This window comes from Xiphias gladius, chromosome 1 (genome assembly GCF_016859285.1).
Source record: "Xiphias gladius isolate SHS-SW01 ecotype Sanya breed wild chromosome 1, ASM1685928v1, whole genome shotgun sequence".
Classification (NCBI taxonomy): domain Eukaryota; kingdom Metazoa; phylum Chordata; class Actinopteri; order Istiophoriformes; family Xiphiidae; genus Xiphias; species Xiphias gladius.
In genome coordinates, this window is record NC_053400.1 from 8,909,836 (window position 1) to 8,929,433 (window position 19,598).

General features: G+C 39.1%; 1 protein-coding gene across 7 annotated transcripts in view; it reads left to right on the forward strand.

The window, feature by feature from the left end:
- The window catches only part of LOC120788155 (leucine-rich repeat-containing protein 49), a 37,671-nt gene extending 19,957 nt beyond the window's left edge, over positions 1-17,714 (forward strand). For all 7 annotated transcript variants that reach the window (XM_040123822.1, XM_040123743.1, XM_040124088.1 and 4 more), the window contains 6 exons: positions 944-1,039; positions 7,086-7,320; positions 9,049-9,234; positions 9,927-10,036; positions 14,278-14,431; positions 16,870-17,714. In XM_040123822.1, the coding sequence (XP_039979756.1) occupies positions 944-1,039; positions 7,086-7,320; positions 9,049-9,234; positions 9,927-10,036; positions 14,278-14,431; positions 16,870-17,085 (997 nt within the window). In that variant the 3' untranslated portion in view covers positions 17,086-17,714. The remainder of the gene's footprint in view (positions 1-943; positions 1,040-7,085; positions 7,321-9,048; positions 9,235-9,926; positions 10,037-14,277; positions 14,432-16,869) is intronic.
- The last annotated feature ends 1,884 nt before the right edge of the window (positions 17,715-19,598 follow it).

Below are 19,598 nucleotides of genomic sequence, written 5' to 3' on the forward strand. Positions count from 1 at the left end.
ATGTTTAATTAAGTCTTTGTTTAGTTTAGTGTGTTTAGTGTTTAGTGCTTAGTTAGGCATTATCAGATGTTAAGGGTGTTCACTTAGTAAAGATGATATTAAGGGTTTCAGTGGATGGGTTTTACTGACCTATGATATACCAAATGTCATTTGAGATTTCATACTGGAGGGAATAAAACTGTGGAGGAATCAGTATATATTTTCTGATATTATTTGACATTTTAAAATCTGTTAATTCTATCATACATACTGTATTTATACAGCAAGTCAACACTGCTAACACTATGAAAGTATAATTATTTAGACTTGGTTTGATGTAGCTGAGATGGGAATCTGAGAACCTGACAGAAGAATGTATCTTGTGTTCAGATTATAGCAGTTTTTATTTGATCTCCTTCTGTCCCCTCCTGACAGTTGGAGGATAAATCTGATCAGATATTGGTCATGGAGTATCTGTTGAAAAGAAGCGATTCTCAGATTAATCTGAAACATCCCACGTTGGCATTTTCATTTGGGGCATTCTGATGATTTTATATTTGCAAAAACCTTTACAAAAATAGCAGTGCTTTCTGAATGGATGTACAATAGCCAATGAGAGACAAAATCAACAAATTGGAGGAAAGGAGTTAACATTTAATTTGACAACCATGATGAGACATCAGAATAATGTAGCCTATTAGTTTGATTGATGGAGAGAAAGTGACATATTAAATGTGTATGTAAGTGGGAGAGAGACAGAGAAGCATGTGTGAGGGTGAGACAAGTGTTTGATAGCAGTTATTTCTAATCCTCTATCTTTGTAATTAGAAAACAGAGAGCCTATAAAATTTATCATTATGTGTGTTATTCAGGTCTTTACTGGCTTGTTTTTCCTTTCATCTGAGATAGTTTTGAAAAGAGTGGTTTGCTCTGTTGCTGAGGGTTTTTTAAAATTTTTCATCAGACGGGTAAGCCCGGGTTCAGGACCAGAGCGACCATCAGGGGGAACGGAGAGCAGAATCCGCACCAACAGCCGTCCAAACAGCCCACGAGATCCCAAGTAAGACAAAAATGAATGTGTGTGTACACCCACCCATCTACACTGTTCGTAGTAACTTATGAGACATAAACTAATGAAGCATATTTGATGGGTTCTGCTGAAAGCTCTGCACTACATCTGGATAGATCCATGTAGAATTTAGTAAAGGATCAGTTCACACAAATTGCAAAAACCATATCTGTACCCTTCCCTTTTGTTTTAATTTGCCAAGATTTCGAGATATCCATTGTGACACCTCTTGATATCAGTAGGATGAAATTTCATGCAAACCATTGAATATAGCTGTATTTGTTCATCATGGGAGAAGGTTGCTGAGTTGTGTTGACTAGCCACCACTTCAAATAGTAGAATCTGCAAAAATGTATTGTTACAGTGTTACAGTGCTGTCATTGACACATGAGGTATGCCACCTGGCCCTCTATCATTTTGAAACCTTTCTTAAGAAACAATTGGTTTCAGCTGAGCCTATCTAATACTGTCTTGTGCATTATGTAGATTCACTTTCATTTTCCTAAAAGATCATCCATATATGTCCATTAGATCACAGCTTCTCACTTTCAAACATGTTGAAATAGTGGCATACACACTTATCCCAAATGACTGTTGGTCTGCTTACCAGTGTCATTTTGTGTATTGTACTCTATTTCTCATTCAGTAAACTCACAATGCACATGGTTCCACCCCCACCTACTTGAAAAAACATTCACTCAAGACATTCTTCTTGTCCTTGTGTTTTTTTTTTTTTTTGATTATGCAATGTTTCTAGCAGCTGCACTACCCTTTCTTCTTTATTTATTAGTTGGCCTAGATAGGACATGTAGAGAGATCATCCCAGTTATAGATTTGATCCCTGCAGCAGCTGGTGGATCAAACCAATCTTTAAAAATTCTTGAGCAACACAGTGATGCCTTTACTTACACCAGGGGTGTGGATATTGACAGTGCATGCATGTCTAAGATGTCTGAAGACTTCCAACTTCTAACATGAAGTTGGAAGTACTCTAGATCAACAGTCGATGCTGAGTCTAATGTGAGCGTAGGGCTCTGGTATACTCTCCTACAGAGAATATGATCCAGGTCTGGATGAGTTATGAGGGGGAGGGCTAAGATGAAAGAGGGGGTTGTTTCAAGGACTGTTATTACATGTTTCAAAGTTGGCTCTTCCTTCCTGCACCAGGATATGAAAATGGCCCCGAAGCGTAAAATCCCTCCATGGCAATGGCTTTGCTTCACAGGGTCTATTATAACTTCAGTCATGTCGCTTAACAGGTTATGGTGATGAAGAGGACTCATGCGATTGAGAATACCAAACTCTTCTGAGTTTGTAGTTGTATTATTTTAGCTTATATTGTTTGACAAAATAAAAAAGGAGCTTAACAAATTCTGGTGCCACCAGTAACTTGAAAGAGAAGCAGGATCTGTGACTGAAAGGTCAAAGGGTAAATTGCCTGGGACTACGTATAGTAGGTGGGAAATTTAAATGTTGTTTCGTTCAATAGTGTGTGGGTTTATAGAAGGGTTGTAATGCCTACACAGTGTAGCCCAGATGAACTCATATAGCTGTTGAAGTGCTAAACGCTGAAGAAAATTACACCATCCTCCCCCATGTAGAGCATTGAATGGACAGATGATGGATGAACTTGTCTCTGTGTTTGAAGCCTGTGTATCAACACTCTTGGCTCTCTATTACATGATATCACGTCAGGTTGTTGGGGGTGTGAATTCCTAGGAAGTACTAACAGCAGGAGGAGGTTTGTTCTTTTGCACCCTGAAGAGACAGAGTATGGTTTGTTACAGGTCATCCATAATCCTGCTACTTCAGAATCTAAAGAGATTCCTGGTTTCTCAGATAGGTCAGGGGCTATACCTGGCCCATCCACACATCTGGATCTGCTCAGTGGGAGTCAGGGGAACAGGGCAACCTCTTGATAATTGTGTGTATGTATGCCTGTGTGTTTCTCTCTGAGTAGCAAACTCGGGACTGCCATCTATTTCTTAAGAGTAACAACTTAAGAGTAAAACACAAAAGACAGTACACTATATATGATTATTCATAAATTTTGAAAAATATGGAAATTTCAATAGTTGTGTTTGGTGTTTCACACAAGTTTTGTTGGAAGACATAATGAAGTATGGAATAATGGAATTTTTAGAAAAATTAGTTCACGAATCTGAAAAATATCAAGAGACATGAGGAAAAACTGCATATACCAATTGCATTTGACAAACATTGACCTTTCTTATGATGGAAAACCTCTTGCTGCTGCTATTATATCTTCCACTTAGTATTTCTAAAAGAAAATTTAAATCTCAACAATTTCTAAATGTACAATGTTTGCATTGTTGATCTGACTGTTTTGGAAATGTTTCCTTTAAAAACTGACTAGTGTTCAGAGGCATGGAAAGAGAAAGTGATGCAGACAAAGAAAAAGTTGCACATACTGCATAAAACCTTTTATTTCCACGTATTTTTCAAACAAGTATTTTTGTTGGATCAATATGGTTTAACAAAATCTTTAGTGTGTTGCAAAGGATTATAAAATAGTTATAGCAAAGCTGACAACTTTGTACACAATGGCTCAACTACACTGCCTCACAATTTGTTATAAATGATGAAGAATAGAGACAAAGATGAATCTGCTCCTGTGTTCAAATGTATCTTCAGAGGGATAAATTGGCTGGCTGTGTATTAAGGAAAACACATTATGTCATCTCTGCTCACCATTAGCAGCCCCAGTTTGGTGACAAATTAAACGAGGTTGAAGTGAATTTTGACACCACATTTATATTGGCAGTGTCACTGTCATCCTGCAGAAAGTTATGGGACAATAGATTGTGTCGTTGCTAAAGTTTGACAGTGATGCAGGCCCAAGCTTAGTCCTTTGTGGAGGCTTTAAGTTTTATTTGACATTATTTCCCCTGAGTGGAAGAGTTACAACTCAGAAGTCCAAGTAACTGTGTAACTAAAGGGGACAGAGTGTTTGCTGTCAGGGCCCCAAGGCTCTGGAGCGACCTGCCACTTTGAGATTTACTTTATTTTATTTGTCTTAGTATTTAATTTGAGTCCTTGTTTTATAATTTATTTTATATTACATCTCTGAATTGTTTCTATCTTTTATCTTTTGTCTTATGATTCTGGTTTATTATGCTATCCTGTTGTAGCACGCTGTAACTTGATCTTGTTTTTAATTTGCTGCCCTGTGTGAAACACTTTGTAACATGAGTTTTGAAAAATGCTCTACAAATTGGTTCTTATTGTTATATATTACATCTGCACTGCACCAGCTCAACCATTTGTTTTTTCTTTCTAACAGAGTGAAATTATGAAATACTATTTTATAATGACAGCTGAGAGAGTAATGTTTCATACGTGACACTGTGACAAGTATTTAAGCTATTGGAGACATGGGTATGCTACAAGCCATGTCTTTTGGGGTATTAAATTGTTGAGAGATGACAGATATCCTTATTTAAAAACTCCTGTAGGATTAAGTGAGGTAGCCCTAATTGAATTAGATTCTGAGACTAATAGGCTAGAGCAGGATCCATGTAATTGTGAAAGATTCTTCACTCTGTCTTCCCCGCCTTGTTCACTACTCTTAGCATTTGTTGCTGGGTTCATGTCAGAAGGGGATTCAGGGCCACCTGGCAGCCTTTCAGCTCTGATTACGGGGGAACAATATGCGACACAGTGTAGAATGTGATGATGGCACACCTCCAGGCGAACAGACGTTACTCCCATTCTTTATGTGACTTATCTACATGTTACGCTCCATCTCCTGCACCACTCTCCAACTCCTTCCGATTTACTGCCTTTGGCAATCCCACATCTCAGAGGTGTGGCATATCCTGACGATTAAATTGCCTCTCAGTGTCCGGTGCCTCCCCATCTAGTGCTAGCCAAGTCCTACGTTTCTGTCCATGTATGTGCTTGCAACAGGACACACACTGACTTCACAATTTTAAAATTTTTTCACTACCAGGTTTGGTGCTAATACTCTAAATATTACACCTTCTCTTTCATTTGATTAAGAAATACTTTCATAAATTGTGCATGGTGGATGACTTTAGGTAACATGCAAGGGTAATATGTCTAAATACAAATATGATGATTGAGTAGGACATTCCCTATCAGTCACTGGTTTATTTGGAGATTCAGGCTATATTACATGATTAATCTGGTTGTTGTGTTTACTGGCAAGTTTAATTTGTGGCTTGTTTCGTTGAGCTGTAGTTTTCTTGAATGTTATTCAAAACTAACTGAACAAATGAAAACTGACTGAACTCGGAGGCAAACTATAACCTTAAAGAAGACAATTGACTTTCGCCTACTACAACACACACACACACACACACACACACACACACACACACACACACACACACACACACACACACACACACACACACACACACACACACACACACACACACACACACAGTTTACTTAATATAATATAGACACATACAAGCAGACCATACATGCAGATTAATCAGTTAAATCGACTCAAGGCTAAAGTGTCACCCACCAAGAAACTGATGTTAATCTCGTGTCATGTTCCTCTTTCAACTGCTTAAACATATACCGGTGTAATATTCCACTATGATTACGGGTTAGTGATCACGTATCAGGCATCCTTACTGTTCTCACTTTTCAAGACAATCGCTTGAATCCAAAGCACTCCATGCTCATGTTTCTCTTTTGTCTTATGTGATAATACATCAAATGTCTTTGGGTTTTGAACTGTTGGTGGGACAAAAGCAATTTGACCTTGACATTTTTTTAGAACAAAAGTTACCAATTTAACTGAGGAAATAATCTGCAGATTATGATAACGCAAATAATTGTTAGTTGCAGCCCTAATCAACAGTATATTACTATGATGCACCAACCAATTTCAAAATGATTGGCTTGACTTTTTGAACCTGCATGTATTAAACCAAAAGCGATAACATGATATTTTTATCTTCCAAGACATCATGTTTAAGACATTATACATTTTTTACAGAGTTAGTTTTTGTTTATACTGAAAAGTACACTTCTGTCTCGATCACTCCCCTCTCCGCTTCTCTTACTGTTGTTTTTCCTTTACCTTGACCTCTTTATTTGTTTGGTAGACTCCAATCTACTCTTGCAGATTTATAATTTTAAAGATTGCCTTTAATAATCCAGTTGAATTATTTTTTCTAATTCTCCACGTCTTTGATCCCCTTTTTGCCGCTCAGTTCGGAGAGGAAACTGTTCCTACTATCCAGTACAGAGACGAGTCATCTCTGGGGGATCAGTCTTATTGTGCCTGCAACAAAGGTGGTCTTTTCAAAGAAGCTTTAGTTACAGTACAGCTCATTTTGTCTCCCCATTTACAGTATGTATCTCTCTATCTACAGTATGTCTGCTGTCCTTTTTTGTTTTCTTTTCTTTTGCTTCGTCTGTCCCTGACTCTGACCAATTCTGTCTCTCACCTCACTACTCAAACAATCACTTTATAAAGATTGGTCTCAACAAGAATCTTTGATTAGAGTGCTGCAATCAAGGGATTAGTCTTCTACCCACTATAGCTTTCTGTTGTGGCGAGATTGGGAGGGCATGAAATATGAAAAGGGGTGATTAGTTTGTTGGCAGGCTGAACCCAAAATGATCAGTGTCAAGTAGCGTGCAGCCAGTAGCCATCTGATGCCCTGCTATGCTGAAAAGTCCACTGAATGTCAGCAGACCCACAAGGCTGAGCGCATGGGCTCGGGCAGAGAGATTATGTCTCCTTGAGACTCACCAAGATTCTCCACTCTCACGACTCTCTTATCAGGGAAGAGCATGGGGTGTCATATAGGAGAAGAGAAAGCAATAGGCAACACAAATAGGACATTGACTAGAACACTGAATGTTCTGTACTGATGTTTTTTCCTTTTCTTAGCACAATGCCTGCTTTTTCAAACAAATGTAAGCAAAGCACTTTTGGCTCAGAGATATTCTTTTTTGCTCTAGGCAACAAATTCTGTGCGTTCAGCATATCAAGCCAAGAGTGTGTGTGTGTGTGTGTGCTTTGCAGGCTTGCGGAGGCAGGGAGTGGCAGTGTTCAGAGCTTGTCCCTGTCTGACAGTCACCTGGCGGAGCTGGATGGAGACACCTTGCGTTTATTTGGACTCGGAGCCCTGGAGGCCCTGGAGAGGGGTTGGGGAGTTCAGACGGCTGGTGCCGTCACTGTAATAACCTTCCGCTATATCAGCTTTGATGCCATTGTACCGACACTGCCACGAATAAGGGTCAAGTTCCCAAATCTTTCGGTGAGGGCACTAGCAACCTACCATAATAAGCAATGACATGATGTTGAAATAAATACCTCAAGAAGAAAAAAAATAGAATGAATATTTTTTCATTTTAGCTACACAAATGGTCGTGGTAAATGCCGAATGTCATCTAACACCAAACTGCTGTGTCATGACACAAACAATGAGGAACTTGTTGGTGTTGGCTGTTGGATACCTGCCCTCTCACAGCCAAATAGTCCTTGTTGGCGTCAACTTTTGCCTTTATCAACTGAACCATTTCCTTTATTAAGTAATGGATCTTGTAGGATTAGAGCACCACATTAACCCAATGTATTTTTTTTTCCAAGCTAATCTAACATCATCTGACATCAACAGATAGTTAAAGGTGCTGGATAGCCAGTAGGGGTATTTCTCAACCTCCTGATCAAAAATTTCTGTGGCAGACCCACTTCCAACCTAATTTGTCATCATTGCAAAATTGTTAGAATGCTGTGGTAAAGGGAACACTGATTTTAGGGAAAAGAAAAGATTTGATGTAGCAGTCACTGATCCTGGTGAGGAGGAATAAAGCTAAGGCCTACAACGCCTGACATATGTATTTGTTCTACTTCAACCCTACTTACAACTACTTCACAGGTGTACCTAATCATAAAAGATATACACCAATCAGCCACAACATTAAAACCACCTGCCTAATATTGTGTAGGTCTCCCTCGTGTCCCCAAAATAGCTCTGAACTATCGAGGCATGGACTCCAGGCACCAAGATTTTAGCATCAGATCCTTTAGTCCTGTAAGTTGCATGGTTGGGCCTCCATGGATTTGACTTGTTTTTCCATCACATCCCACAGATGCTCAATCGGATTGAGATCTGGGGAATTTGGATGCCGAGACAACACCTTGAACTCTTTGTCATGTTCCTCAAACCATTCCTGAACAATTTTTGCAGTGCGGCAGGGTGTATTAACCTGCTCAAAGAGGCCACTGCCATCAGAGACTACCATTGCCATGAAGGGTTGTACTTGGTCTGCGACAATGTTTAGGTAGGTGGTACGTGTCAAAGTACGTGCCAGCCTTTGTTCCCTACGCGCATCAATGAACCTTGGGCACCCGTGACCCTGTCATCGGTTCAGCGGTTGTCCTACCTTGGAACACTTTTGGTAGGTACTGACCTCTGCATACTGGGAACACCCCACAAGACTTTCCACTTTGGAGATGCTCTGACCCAGTAGTCTACCCATCACAGTTTGGCCCAAAGTCGTTGAGATCCTTATGTTCGCCCATTTTTCCTGCTACTAACACATCAAGTTTAAGAACTGACTGTTCACTTTTTGCCTAATATATTCCACTCCTTGACAAGTGCCATTGTGGCTGATCGGTGTATGTATGCTACGAGGGTACTCTTGTTACTTCTGCACAAAGAAAAAGAAAGACAGAAAGGTTTAGAAATTCATAGATTGTCTCTGAATTTAACCTAAAGTTTTTTTTTTTTACTGGTCTGGCTTTTATTGTGTAAGGCAAGTTAAAAATAAATTCTTCATATTCTTTATTTAAATTTCATGAATGAATAACTTTGGACATGTATGTATATATCCAAAGCACCTGACAGTTTTTCAGCAGCATACATGATTGACTCTGGCAGTCTTTACCATGATCAACCCAAGAAGCTACAGGCATAAAAAAGAAATATAGCTATGTACTGTTGTTCTACCTCTCTGAAATTGACTCATTACTTTTTCTACAGCACTTGATCTTCATGGAAACCAACATTAGCCGTCTGCCGCAGCTGGCAGCTCTGGCTCAGGTGAGGCGCCTGGACCAGCTAACCATCCACCCAGAGGGCAACCCGGTGGTCAGTCTGGCTCTGTGGCGTTCCTTTGCCATCTATCGCCTACACCACTTCAACCTGCAGAGAATCAATGGCCAGGAGGTGAGGACCAAATCAATTTTTAATGCAGTTATGTCCTCTTGCTCTTTTAAGAATCAAATGTAGTAACCAATAAAAAATTTCCCTCTTAATTATAAGGGGGTTAAATATATTATGTCTTATGTACAAGGAAGTAATATGCCACTTTAGAAGCAAAATATTGTAAATGAGCAAATTTCAAAGTTAAAGGAGTAGTTTGACTTTTTGAGAAATATGCTCATTTGTTTTCTGGCAGACAGTTAAATTTAAAAAAATTAAATAAATGTCAAAAAAAAAATATATATGTGTGTGTGTGTGTGTGTGTGTGTGTGTGTGTGTGTGTGTGTATATATATATGCACAAACACACACACACACACACACACACACACACACACACACACACACACACACACACACACACACACATATAAAATTAAGGCAAGGGTAAGCTACAAAACTCTCCATAAAATGGAAAATTGTCATTTCTACACTTCTGTAGATTTTAAGTCTTATCCCAATCAGAATCTGTTAAATGTACTCAGATAAAATATGGCAGAGCACAGAGTTGTACTTTTTTGCTGAGGCTGTAACTTTTGACAAAGGTGTAACTCTTAGTTTTGTGTTTTCAGGGTGTAGAGATACAAATGAAGAAGCCAATCAATCAGGTATCTTTTGCTGCGTGTATGTAAGTCCATGTTTGTGTGTCAATCTCAGGTGACCATGAATGATGTGATCGCTGCAGTGCGTGTGTTTGGAACTTTGGGTCATATAGCAGCCACCGAAACTCCACGTTGCCGGCTCCTGCTGCTGCTGGAGGAGTCGAGGTGAGAAGTTGATCTCTGACACTGAACCACAACATAACATTAAGTACATTTTAATGAGTGTGTCCTGGACTGTGTATGTTTGCTCTAAAAATGTCAATAATGTGTAGATTCTTAAATGTGTGTGTGTGAGTTAAAGCTTGTGAGTGTGTGTGTTACTGTACATGTATGCGCATGCCTGTATGTAGCGTTTAGCTTGTATACATTGTGTGTTTGTGTATGTGTGAGACAGCGAGACAGAGCCTGGCACAGACGAGCCAGGAGAATTAGACTATGTGTCTCAAGCTAAGGGTGGGTAGTTGGCACTTACACACAAACATTCCTCTCTCTCCCCAGCCAAAATCTCTTGAGGTCTGTCACTCTGGGTCAATGAAAAACATCCCTGCAAAGCAAAAATCTGCTGAATTTGTCACGCACAAGAAAAATTTTTAGACAAAGACATACTTTTGAAGCTGCATACATTTTACTGCTCCTCATAAGTTTGCCTATAAAGACTAGAAAATTTTCAGACTGAATCATCTGACTGGTTAAGAGAACTGTATTACATGCAGCACCCTAGATACTTTACATTTTGATGGACATAATGACAGTAGTGTGCAGGTGTAAGTGTGGATTTCACTGGTGCTGAAAAAAGGAAATGCATGTTCCATTAAATATAAACAAAATTCATAAAACCATCTAATAACTTACTGCTGAACAGTACAGCAGTGTGTGATCCTAGTAATGAATTTAAGCTGCCTCAGTGTCCTCAGTTACCTTCTCAGAATCATGTTGAGAATGAACTAGTAAACTATAGGACAACTGGCTCTTGGCTGCATCTCACGCTGCTTCATACGTACCCTGTTATGGCTAGATAATACACAAATGCCCGAGGCTGAAGATTATTTTCATATTAGTGCTAAAATCTTAATCACTGTTATCTGCATGCAGAATCACTACCCCTAAATTCAATTATATCCATTTGTTAAACTAAAAACTATTAGATTTAAAATCTTATTTCTCAAAACATTCCTGCTGTATACTTTTTTATCTATACTGTAAAGTGTATTTTCTGGTTTCAATTTATCTGCACAAATGATAACAATAACATGTTCCATGTTCAGAAAAAGTTCATGCATGTTCATTGTATGCTCTTGTGTTGCTCAGTTGATTGTGGGTATGGCATGCAACATTGTTGCAACATCAGTCAGGTCAGTGTGTAGAGGAAGGGCATAACATTGAGGATCTATTTTCACTGGGAACCTACAACTGCATGTTACAGTATGCCTTTACATTTGCTTATTTAAATGTGCATACTTGTCAAAAATCAATTTAACCTTTAACTATTTCTTTTTGGAATTCATGGTCTCATTACACCAAATTCTTTGAAATATCAATATAGTAGACTACTTTTTGTCTTGCAGCTTAAAGAACACTAATTGAATTGCCCTGATGCTATAAATCTCACACATTGGCAATCAAAGTAGGATAAAATGTTGATAAAAAAAATTCTATTTGACCCAGATATGATACTGTTTATGTTGCATGTAATCCTTAGCTGTAGGATTTTTATTACAGATTGCTATGGACACATGCTTCTGTAAAAATTGATAATTTGGTCAGGTTTTCCAGAACAAATGTTTGAAGGGCAAGTCTTATGGTCCCACTGCTTTTTTCTGCTTACCAGGTTTATTTTTAGTCATCACTTCCTTAATAATATTGCTGAGTTAATGCTATCTCGTTAATGTGTCAGTGCAAAACTTTTGCTTCTGGATGTTGTCTTCCTTTTAATCAATGTGGTAGTCCCCAAAATGGCTAGGTGACAAAAATGTTACCACCAAACAAATACAAATTTGGTTTTAAATTTTATGAAGCACAGTAATATTCTCCCTCATACCCTTGTTTGCCCTGTCTCCCCTCTATAGCAAAGGTATACAGTACTTGCTACCAGCATGAAGCATATCCTAGAATACATCACAAGATAAGGTTGCACTGATTGGGTGCTGTAGTTTGTAAATCTTCTTCTTTCATTCATTGTTTAATATAGACTTCATTGGCACTTTGTTTTTTTTAAAGCTCAGTCAGCAACTAAAATATCATGGTAACTTTTGGCTCAAATCCAAAGGGGACGAATAAGTTCTACAAGTAATGTTACATGGTTTTCATCAGACATTGCATATTGTTTGCACAAGAACCATTTGACTGAGTTTGACTATGTAACAATCTGATCATACAGTTGCATGAAAAAGTGTGGGCACCCCTGGTCAAAATTTCTGTTACTGTGAATAGCTAAGCAAGTAAAAGATTAATTGATTTCCAAAAGGCATAAAGTTGAAGATGACACATTTCTTTAAAACTATAAACAATATTACTTTTTTAGTTCCATTTTTTACAGTTTCAAAATAACAAAAAAAGGAAAAGGGCCCAAAAGTTTGGTCACCCTGCATGGTCAATACTTAGTAACACCCCCTTTGGCAAGTATCACAGCTTGTAAACACTTTTTGTAGCAGCTAAGAGTATTTCAGTTTTTGTTTGGCTGATTTTCAACCGTTCTTCTTTGCAAAAGGCTTCAAGTTCTGTGAGATTCTGATTCTTGAGATGGTTCATTGTGGATTTTGCGATGTGTTTATGATCATTATCCTGTTGTATAAGCAATCCACTTTTCAGCTTCAGCTTTTTTACAGATATTTGCTCCTAGAATTTGCTGGTATTTAATTGAATCCATTCTTCCCACTACCAGTGAAATGTTCCCCATGCCACTGGCTGCAACACAAGCCCCAAGCAATTTCCATCCACCGCTGTGCTTAACAGTTGAAGAGGTGTGCTTTTCATGAAATTCCAGCCTTTTTTCTCCAAACATACCTTTACTTATTGTGGCCAAAAAATTCTATTTGAACTTCATCAGTCCATAGGACTTGTTTCCAAAATGCATCAGGCTTTTTTTGATGTTCCTTTGAAAACTTCTGACGCTGAATTTTGTTGTGAGGACACAGCAAAGGTTTTCTTCTGGTTACTCTTACAGGAAGGTCATACTCGTGCAAGCATCCTTGCACAGTAGAACAGTGCACCACCACTCCAGGGTCTCCTAAATATGCCCAAAGGCCTCTTGCAGTCAAATGGGGGTTTTGATTTGCCTTTCCAGCAATGCTACGAGCAGTTCTCTCTGAAAGTTGTCCTCCAGACCTATACTTGACCTCCACCGTTCCTGTTAATTGCCGGACCTGAAAACACTTTGCTATCTTCTTGTAGCTTTCTCCTGCTTTGTGGGGACACAAAGCAGAATGTTGGGGAAGGTTTAAGGAGTCACAGTATTTATAAAGCTTTGAATACGCATCAACTGACCTGTACCTAACAATGACTGTGAACAAGCCATAGCCCTAACAAGCTACTTAAGGTTTGAGACTTTCGCAAAAGTTATCTGACTTTTACCAAGTCAGATGTTTGTATGGTGCTACTTTCCTTTTTTTTTTACTCTAAACTTGTACAAAACAAAACTAATAAACTAATATGGCTTAAAATGTTGAAAAGAATGGGTTATCTTTAACGTTATGCCTTTTGAGAATCAGTTCATCTTTTACTCACTTAACTATTCACAGTAACAGAAATTTTGACCAGAGGTGCCCAGGCTTTTCCATGCGGCTGTAACTATTGTTCTCTCAAGGGGTTCTCATGCTCAATTAAGTTTAACAAAGAGAATTTGTTTGGTGGATACACAACTATTCACTTTTTCTCCCTGACAGTATAAAACATGCACAAACATAAATTGTATCTACACAAAACACACACACACGCCCACACACACACGCACAGGTCTACCTTCCTTAAGCGTGTTTCACCTTGTCAGTGTGATTAACACACACACATGCACACACACACTTTACAAACTATCTTATCCTATATGGAAAGTTTTTGCCTGCAGCCTCCTCTGGAAAGAATATTTCAGCATCCTGGCACTGGCCTGTGGAACATGTTGGTGCAGTAGTGTATCACATGAGATTTCATACTGATAAACAGCAACATTTGATGTAGCCAACATCACTTTTATAGTCCTCTACTGCTTTTATAAGTGTACACATCCTGCTGCTGAGTGATAAGAATGCAATTAAAACACTAACATTTATGGAAATTTATTTAATGGACACAAAAACACACCTTTATAATCTTGGTGTCACTCACTTGCTGCCATTGTTTCTCCACAGGTCTCTGTGTGTCTCTTCAGCCCGTGTCTGACTCACTCTTCTCTCTTCTGTCTCTTCACCCTGAAGGAAGCGTCAGCTGCAATTCCTGTTGGAGGGGCGTGGCCGGCGGGCAGGGCTGAGTCCAGAGGAGCTGCGAGACAACGGAAAGCTCCTGGGAGAAGGCCTTAGCAGAGCGCTGTTCAACTATCCAAGCAGAGACTGCAGCGCAGAGAGCCCTGAGGTCAGTCCTGTTTTATTCACAGTAGATTTTTCACAACACCCCAGTGGTGTGAGAAACTGCAACAACTCTTGAAAAAGATTGAAGTTACTAGTTTGACTGCCACATCAAACCATTCGTCTACAAACAGACAACAAGGCCTAGCCGAGTTGTAGAGTAAATTCGACAATACTTCAACCTATATGACTTCTTGAAAACAGCAGGAAGGAAGACTTGATTCACAGGAGTTACCATGTGGGTACCTTTTCATCACAGATGTTTTGCAAAATGAACTATGTCAACACTCCATACACTCACCGAGTACTTTATTAGGAACACCTTACTCATACTGGGTAGGGCCTCCCTTTGCTCTCTAAACAGCCTCAGTTCTTCATGGCATAGATTCCACAAGATGTTGAAAACATTCCTCTGAGAATCGGATCCATGTTGATGTGATTGCATTGCATAATTTCTGCAGATTTGTCAGCTGCACATTTATGCTGCAAATTTACCATTCTACCTCATCTAAATGGTGTTCTATTGGATTCAGATCTGGTGAATGGGGAGGCCACTGAAGTACACTGAACTCATTGTCATGTTCACGAAACCAGTTTAAGACAACTTTTGCTTTGTGACATGGTGCATTATCATGTTAGAAGTAGCCATTAGATGGTGGTAAACTGTGGCCATAAAGGAATGCACATTGTAAGCAACAATACTCAGACAATCTGTGGCATTCAAACAATGATTGATTGGTATTAAGGGGCCAAAAGTGTGCCAAGAAAACATTCCCCACACCATTACACCACCAGCAGCAGCCTGGACTGTTGACACAAGGCACGTTGGGTCCATGGATTCATGCTGATGATGCTAATTTCTGACCCTTCCCTACAAGACAGTTGTGCATGAAAATACGAGGAGATCAGCAGTTTCAGAAACACTCAAACCAGCCTGTCTGGCACCAACAATCATGCCATAGTTAAAGTCACTGAGATCACATTTTTTCCCATTCTGATGTTTGATGTGAACATATACAGAATCTCCTGACCTGTATCTGCATGATTTTATACATTGCACTGCAACCATATGATTGGCTGATTGAATAACAGAACATCAAAACTAGCCAATGAATTTCCTGAAAATCAAGCTACAAATACAAACCACACACCCAATATTGCCAGAAACTGTATCTCATTTGTATCTCAAAACCACTTTCTTCAACCGAATACAGCTGACATGACCTACACTCCGGCTACAAATATTACTTAAATCTTTACTCACTATTCAGTTCCGCAACAATAAATAAACAGGATTTGGGATAATGGCCGACTCAGCGGCTGTGAAGCTTAACTCTATTTAAAAAAAAAAAAACATACGAAGAATTTAAATGAGTGTATCGCAGCATTTTAGCTACCATGGCCTTTTTACCTTCGCTAAGGAGGTTATGTTTTCACCCATATCTGCTGGTTCTTTTTTGCTTATTTGTCAGCAGGATTACACAAAAAGGACAGAACTGATTTGCACCAAACTTGGTGGAGGGATGGGGCATGGGCCAGGGTAAAACCCATTACATTTCGGTGTGGATCAGGGTAAAGGGACAGATCCAGGAATTTTTTATTACTTTCCTTAACATTGCGAGATAGGGCATTTCCCCACTTTTTTCTCAATTTCTCAGTAAATAGTGTATGGATATTGATGTAAAAAATCAGACACATTTATGGTGTTGACATCTATGACTTCGTACAATTTGGTGCAGATCCAGATAAGAATCTGGATCTGGTGGAAGGTTTTATCACAAATAAATAATTGATCTTATGTAACAACTTCCTTTTACGTTATTAGACTACTTCTGTTCATTTTTTAATAGTAAGACCTAGACAGACGTGTAGGATTGTTTGGCCTCGGAAGAGCTATGAGCTCAACTGAGTGCTATTCTAGTTTTTGATGGAAAGCCATCAGCAGCACTAATGGAGTTGCAATCTGATTTTATTCCCTAACCTCCATCCACCAAGGGTGAGGCACTGCGGTACAATACTCTGAGTTTTTATATGGGGTGTATGCGACTGTATCAGTGATTTATTGTATTTTGTATCACTTTAAATGCAAATAAAAAGATCTTGGAAAAAAATGGTACATCTTCTCTTTAACAGCACTGACAGATGTGTTTGTTGACATTCTAAGAAATCAATATCCTTCTCAGCAACTATATTAAACATGTTTAATACTGTGCAATGTGATAGCTACATTTAAATTACAATACATCTGATGAGTGCATTCTTTGACAACACTCTCCATAAATCAAATGATCTAGATCCACACTGGTTGAAAATGTAGCCAAAAAATGTATTGAGCAAGCTTTATTCTTGCTTTCTGTGATTTTCCTACCACTGCTCTTCACCTTAATATAATTATAACTGTCAAACCAAATCAACATGAATGATATTCCTTTCTTTTCCCTCCAGGAGGGCACTGTGGAGTCGTCGGAGCGCGCTGCCATGATAGAGCAGTACCTCCAAGAGTTGGTTGAAAGGGCATCTGACACGAATCTGAAGGGCGAGGCTCTTCACAAGCTTTGGCCGTCAATGTTTGCGGAGATGGTGAGAGACTGTGTGTTGGAGATGAGGGACCGAGCGGCCTTCCGCCAAGCCAGCCTCGCAAAGCTCTCTGAGAACAAGTGAGGACCAAAGGTTCACTCTTAGACCCCCCCACCACCACCACCACCACCACCACCACCACCACATATGTACACATGTGGACATAGTTTTCCCAGGGGCTTCCACTGCTCAGTCTCAAACACCATCTATAAAACATCATCACTTATTGACTTTATCGGTTATTAAAATCTTTGGAAACTTAAGGGTGAATTTCCCCAGTGTCTGGGAAACTCTTTCCTAAGATGGATGTAAACTTTTAAAGAAAGTGTCAATATAGAAAGTCTCAAGAAACTGTCATGACAAAGGCGTCTTGATTGAATGTAGATTTTCACTGTAAACACACTGTCTGATTCTTCAGTGCTTGGAGCTGTAACATACTTGAAGAAAGTTAAAGGGACTTATAAACTCACAGTGCATTGTGCTCCCTTCGGAGCATCCTCTGCACTTAAAAAGCCTTCTGAATGAACACTGTTCACCATTACCGTCATCAGCTGAAAATGACCGTTGTCTCTTCTCTAGAGACTAGAATGATTTTTCTGTGTCTTAAATCTTGTTTCATGCATCAATCTCACACTTTCTGCTGCCTGACATAAATGGAAGGGCACAAACAAGGACAATGACTTTTCTTTGTTTACCACTTATTTTCTGTATTGTAGTTAGTATTAAAAGATTCTGTATCAAAAGAAGGTTTACATGGTTGTTTTTTCTTAGAAATGTCTTTACAGGTGTGAAGAAATCAGGAATCAAATCAGTCCAGATCAGCTGTTTTGCTCCAGGTCCAAGGATCACCTTATCTCTCCAACTTGAGTCCATGTTTAAATTGTTAAATATGTTAATACTCAAATTCATCTCTTGTGGTTCCTTTCTTAGGCAGTTTGAAGGACAGCATTATCAACACTTCACAGACCACTGGTCTCTCATGAGGCAGAGGCTGTGTGCATGTGTTCTAGGAGGTCCAGAAACCATGAAGGGTCCTCTGGGTGGTGTGAGCTCAGACTGGAATGTCCCCGAAGGCGTAATGGCTGCACTAGTTCTTCACCACCTGGTCCTACTCTCCTCGTTCAAACCATCCTGCAAAGAATTTTTTAACTCTTATTTAATCATGCATGGCAGGAGGAGAACACAGCACTGACCTGGAGGAGTAACTGCAGGGGGATCAAGTGTTAAATGGCTCCACTTACACACAGAAAAGGAGTTGACAAGTACTGCTGTCAAATTTCATCTGCTCCACTGGAGATCAATGCCTTGCTCAAGGGTATTTGATTTGAAGAAGACAAGAACATTGGGTTGTATGTTCAATGAGTTTGTCTCTTCTCAGTTTTGCGTCATAGTCTCCTGGTTCTTAATGGCATTAGTGACCAATATCTCTCAAAGGATTTTCCTGCCATTTATCAGTGAATGTCCATGTTTATCTTAATGATCTCGATGGTACACTGTCTCAAGTGTTTAATCCAAACCAGACTTTTGGATGGTCATGTGAAAGGTTTCTTTAGTTCAGTACTTTATATATTTTTTCATGCTTTGAAAAGTGACATAAGTGGCTTGCATTAGAACTTACTATTTAATCTTCTGTAAACGTGTTGGCCCAGATTTTCCACATCCTCCTACCACCAATTTAGGTTTTTTGCTCCTGCTAAATAGAAAAATACAATATATCTTCATTGGATTGGTCAATCTGAATTAGAAGACAAAGACTAATACCTAAACATGCTGTACGGGAAGGATGACTGCATAATGTTTTACTTTTTGGGGCAAATTTTTTGGGGTGAAATTCTCATACAAACATTCAATATGAATGCTTTGTATTCTGCTTTGACATGAAACCACTCAGTGCAAATGTCTGCTATCAAAAAGTTACAGCTAGTTTATTTTGAGCAACTCTGATAAACAACACATTTTGTTGTTTTGTAGCACTACGGCTGTCATCATTTTGAGAGAGGTCTAGTCCCAAAGGACTGACTGAACTCCATGACTAGTGACAGCATGCAGATGCAGAGAAAGAGAGTGAGAACAATGTCTCATTGCTGGAAAGCAGTTTAAAAGTCCAGACAGTGTAGTAGTTACTGAGGCCCACACAGTTAACATGGCTAAACACTTTAACATGAAGTCCATATGTCTTGGTGAGTAATAATCCAAATCACTCTATTGCTCATATTAAGAATAGTATTTGTTTTGTCTTTTTATACAGCAGTACACTGGCATTCATGATAAACATTTTTTCCCACTTTTGGCAGAGTGAAGGCAGTGCTCTAGACCTTGATGAATGTAAGTACATGAGAACCAGTCCTGCTTATCAAAGCACAATTTTGTTTTGCTAGAGATGGGGTTAAAGGATTATGATGGCAATGTCAGGTGTCCTCATTTATTTATCCACCCAACATAATTGTCCAGAACAACATAATTTTGACTGTCTGTGATCTACCCTCCAGTGCTACCCTCAAGCCAAATGTCAGCTTTTCATACAAGAGACAGCAAAATCAATAATAGAGATTGCCATTTATGAGTTGATGACCAAAATAAGGGGGCAAAACGCTTCT